This window comes from Convolutriloba macropyga, chromosome 10 (genome assembly GCF_964194025.1).
Source record: "Convolutriloba macropyga chromosome 10, txConMacr16.3, whole genome shotgun sequence".
Taxonomy (NCBI): domain Eukaryota; kingdom Metazoa; phylum Xenacoelomorpha; order Acoela; family Convolutidae; genus Convolutriloba; species Convolutriloba macropyga.
This window is the reverse complement of record NC_134477.1, coordinates 47468100-47472105: the sequence shown is the minus strand read 5'-3', so window position 1 is coordinate 47472105 and position 4006 is coordinate 47468100. Positions and strand designations below refer to the sequence as shown.

General features: G+C 36.9%; 1 protein-coding gene across 1 annotated transcript; it reads left to right on the top strand.

Moving 5' to 3' along the window:
- Positions 1-244: 244 nt before the first annotated feature.
- Positions 245-1634, top strand: LOC142348614 (trypsin-1-like). The gene is made up of 2 exons (XM_075400020.1): positions 245-572; positions 923-1634. Exons 1-2 carry the CDS (start codon positions 326-328, stop codon positions 1522-1524), a joined length of 849 nt encoding a protein of 282 aa, XP_075256135.1. The 5' UTR covers positions 245-325; the 3' UTR covers positions 1525-1634.
- Positions 1635-4006: the final 2372 nt, after the last annotated feature.

Here is a 4006-nt window from a genome sequence, read left to right as displayed (position 1 = left end):
TATTTTTCTATTTTTCCTGTTTTATTGTCTTCTAAACTGGCCTTTAAGTTTTTGATTTTGCAACGTAATTGCGTGAAGAAATTAGCCACGTGGTATTTGTCTCAAACTGGGGGTACATTGTTCTGTCAAACCTACATTGATGCGAAGCCAAACACAATGAAGCCATAATTGTCAAATATTTCTAACCGACAAGATTACTATCAATTAAAACTTCGAAAGATAAGTAATTGCTAGTGATCTTATTTTAAGTTTTATTATAAATCTGTAGCCAGTTGTTTCCGCTTGTCAGTAAAGTTTTTTTTCGTTTCACAACCAAACGTCAACAATGTGGACGCAAATGAATGCTTTGTTGATTTTGAATTTATGTGTTTTACTTAAGCCGACAATTGAAGACGAAAACGTCCAAAATGTTTCCAATGGCAAATATATTGCACCCAAAAGGCCTTTTTATGCACTGGTTAGGCTTTTTGAAAAGGACACTCGTACAATCCACTGCTCAGGTGCTGTTATTGACCAAAATACAGTTCTGACTACATCTAGCTGTTTCTTCAATGCATCGTCTTCTAGAAGAGGTTTTATGGTTTACTTTTGTTCACTGTTTTTCATTCTACAATGCTTAATGAGAAAAACAACACATTGATTTTTTTAGTGTGCGGAACAATTTTCAGTTTCAGTCCAGATTGGTATACTTCAGTTGTAAGCATTGCACTTTTAGATAGGAGGTCTTCGAGTTTTTGGTTTTTGAATTTAATTTGAACCATTACCATTTTTAAAACATACAAAGTATAACTCCCATCATTTTTAAGACTATAAGAAATTGAAATTTCTGGGCTATTTCAGTACGTTTACGCAATTGTTGTTGAAAGAATTTGAGTTTTCAGGAATCGGTTAACTTGAATGTGAGATTCGGTTTCTGTTTCAGAGATTAAAAACTTAACGATTGGTATTGGCGATTTCACCAAAAGCGATTATGCCGACGTCATTTTTCATTCAATATCAAGAATCATTTTGCACCCCCAATTTGATTGGGACTCTGACCTGAACAACCTCGCTGTAGTCAAACTCAAAAGAAACCTCCCCTTAAACCAGCAGAGCATTGAGATTTGCCTGCCAGGTTTTGACTCCGGATCGAACATAATTAAAATCAACAGTTTGCCAAGGATAAAGTCCGAAGTTCTTCTGGAGACAACAGTAAAAGAGGATCCAGATAATTGTACCGATATCGGACCCTCGAGAACCGGAGAGGAAATATGCTTGGTTGACCAGAAACCCATCTCGGACAACACATGCAGAGTTAATTTGGGAAGTCCGGTTTTTGTTGTCGACAAAAATAACAATCCAATTTGCTTGTATGGAATTGTTAGCTATGGTGACTTTGAATGCAGAAACAGTGTCGCTATGAATGTTTCGGCTTATCGAGACTGGATTTATGAAGCAGCAGCGGCGAATAGCAGTGCAGTTGCTTCAATGTTCATTTCCAGAATTATCCTCGCACTGTGCGCTTTGAGAATACTTGCAAATTAGCCGATTAATCAAAATTGATATTTTCAATGACCGAAAGAAACGGGTTCTATTGAGTCAAAGGAAACTACTAGTATAAAATTATCGAATATTCTATTTTTTAAAATCAAAATTCTAAAAATAAAACTATATTGAAATGTTTGTATTTTGGGGGTATCTGATTAGTTCGAAGAATCTGAATTTTCGTCACATGAAAGACCGAGTTCTTCAGTTAACATTAAGGGATATTTTCAACAATGTCTCCTTACACCAGCAAGAGGTGAGTATTCTTCATTTAAAATTAACTCAATAATACTTATTTTTTTTCGCTGAGGTGGGACGATAGTGTTGAAAATATCCCATAATCTTAGTTGAGGAGCTTGCTCTTTCATGTCGATATAATCGAGGGATTTAGCGACCAATTGAAAATGCAAAATTATGTTTCCATGCGTACTCACAGCGAACTTTAGTCGGTATACAAAAAATATCAGCATGCTTCTTCGCATGACTAAGAAGAAAACCCGGGTTGAATGTCCTCCCTAAAGTGTTCCAATTTTGTTCTGGAGCGAGGCTGCAATTAGGGAGCTTTTGAGAATTTACCATTGCACAAAATTGTCACGCAAGAGCTGGCCGCAATGGGCCACTTTGAGGAATTACTCCAACCTAAAAATTGGGCTGTCAAGGGGGATAAAATGGTGTAAGAGTGAGAGGTTAATTTGTTCCGGGGGGGGGGGGGGGTAAAATTGTGTAAGAGTTGGGCTGCCAAGTCCTTAACATGATGTAAGAGTGAGGGAAATTTGTTGAGAGGGTAAAATTTTGTAAGAGTGAACTTGTAAAAGATGAATTAACTCCTATTCTTTTTGTCTGAGGGTAATGAAGAAATTACCCCAGACTCATGCATCTTTTTGCACTTGTTTACAGATCAAAAAGATCTAGAAAGTGGGGGATAATTTATCTTTTATACCCTTACCTTGGTTTCATTTTGAGTTTTGAGTTGTAAGAGTTTTGCGTTGTATTTTTCTATAAAAACCCTCCCATTGCAGCCGCACTCTTATATTTTTGTGGACGAAAGAATTCGACCCGGGAAAATCATTTAGTAACATTTTGTAATATTAGGGCCGATTCTTGCAAGACGAAAATTTATTATTCCGATTTGAAAAAAGAAACTTTGACCTGCATGCTAATCAAAACACCATGAGATATACTTCGAAACCACAAATTTATCAACAAAGCATCTGAGAGATCCGTTACAAAAACTACAGAGTGTTGAAAAATATGATATAATACGCAAACTTCAAACCCCCGGAACTAAACCGCTGAAGAACTGTCTGTAAGTTATATCTGAAACAGATGTTCGTTTATCCTTGTCCGAATTTGTGTTTAAATGATTTTTGTAAGTATTATTTGGTCGCAATTATGCAAAAACCAAAAGCTGTGTTGAGAGCTTGTCTGATGCTCCAAGTGGCACATTTTGAGAAAGGATTCAATTGAGAAGACTGTTGGTAACATCAAGTATTAGACAAACAGTAAGTTGTGAAAGTTTTCTCGAACTTTAGGTGCAACAACCCTTGTGTTAATGGGATATAAAGGTGTGGAAGATCGAGGATTTTAATACTGATCAAAATCTGGAATGTTAGCTTTTGCAAGAGATCTCTGATTTCGGTTACCTACACTGGTATCGCTGATTGCCCAGAGGACTGATTTTTTAAGAATCTGAGGGCTGGGGACAACTTCATCCTCAGAGGTCAGGAGCTGCACGCAAGGTTTTATGAAGAAGGAAAAGCAGTGTTGGAGACTTTCTGCGTTGGTTTGGTAATAAATGGTCTGCCTATATAGAGATGGAAGCTTCGTTAGACAGAAGAATGTCAACCCCGCCATAAAAATCATGAGTTGAGTAAAAGGTTGAGAAACTTACATGAGAGCATAGCAAAGATACACAATGGCTTAAGTGTTTGATTGGACTTCGGAGAAAAAAGTGATTTCAGAAATTATTTAACGAAAAAGATCTAATGACCACTTATGAACACGTTTATGAAAAAGGAAGTACCACAATGCAGTATGATTGGTGAAAATGCGCAATCACAAGTATACGTACGTGACAATATCTACAGCCTTGATTACATCAATCGTACTTGGTGATATTTATACAGAAGAAAACATTACACGTGCAAGCTGACAGTGGAATAACAAACAGATCGCATAATGAAAAACTTCTCTGCGTTTTTTTCGTTCCCACTCATTCAATCAGTGCTGAGAAACACAAACACAGATCCTTTTAAGGCGCCGGGCAGAGGATGTCAGGGCATCAACCTGGCTTGAAGCAGACAGGAGTTCCATTTTTTACTCAAAAGTTTTTTATTTGTACTTAAATGATAGTCGAGCATCTGCTTTATCTCAATGGGAGTGAGCCTTAGCTTCACTTTTGGGAGGAAAACTAGCGGTGAACATTGATAAATTTAAACAAAACACAATTGATATATTCTTTGCAGCTTTTTAGAGTTAAAGG

Bases quoted from the DNA above. Each gene is read 5' to 3' on its own strand.
- LOC142348614 (XM_075400020.1), top strand. From the start codon at position 326: ATGTGGACGCAAATGAATGCTTTGTTGATTTTGAATTTATGTGTTTTA. The intron at 573-922 runs GTTTTATGGTTT...TTTCTGTTTCAG, and splicing joins TGCATCGTCTTCTAGAAGAG to AGATTAAAAACTTAACGATT.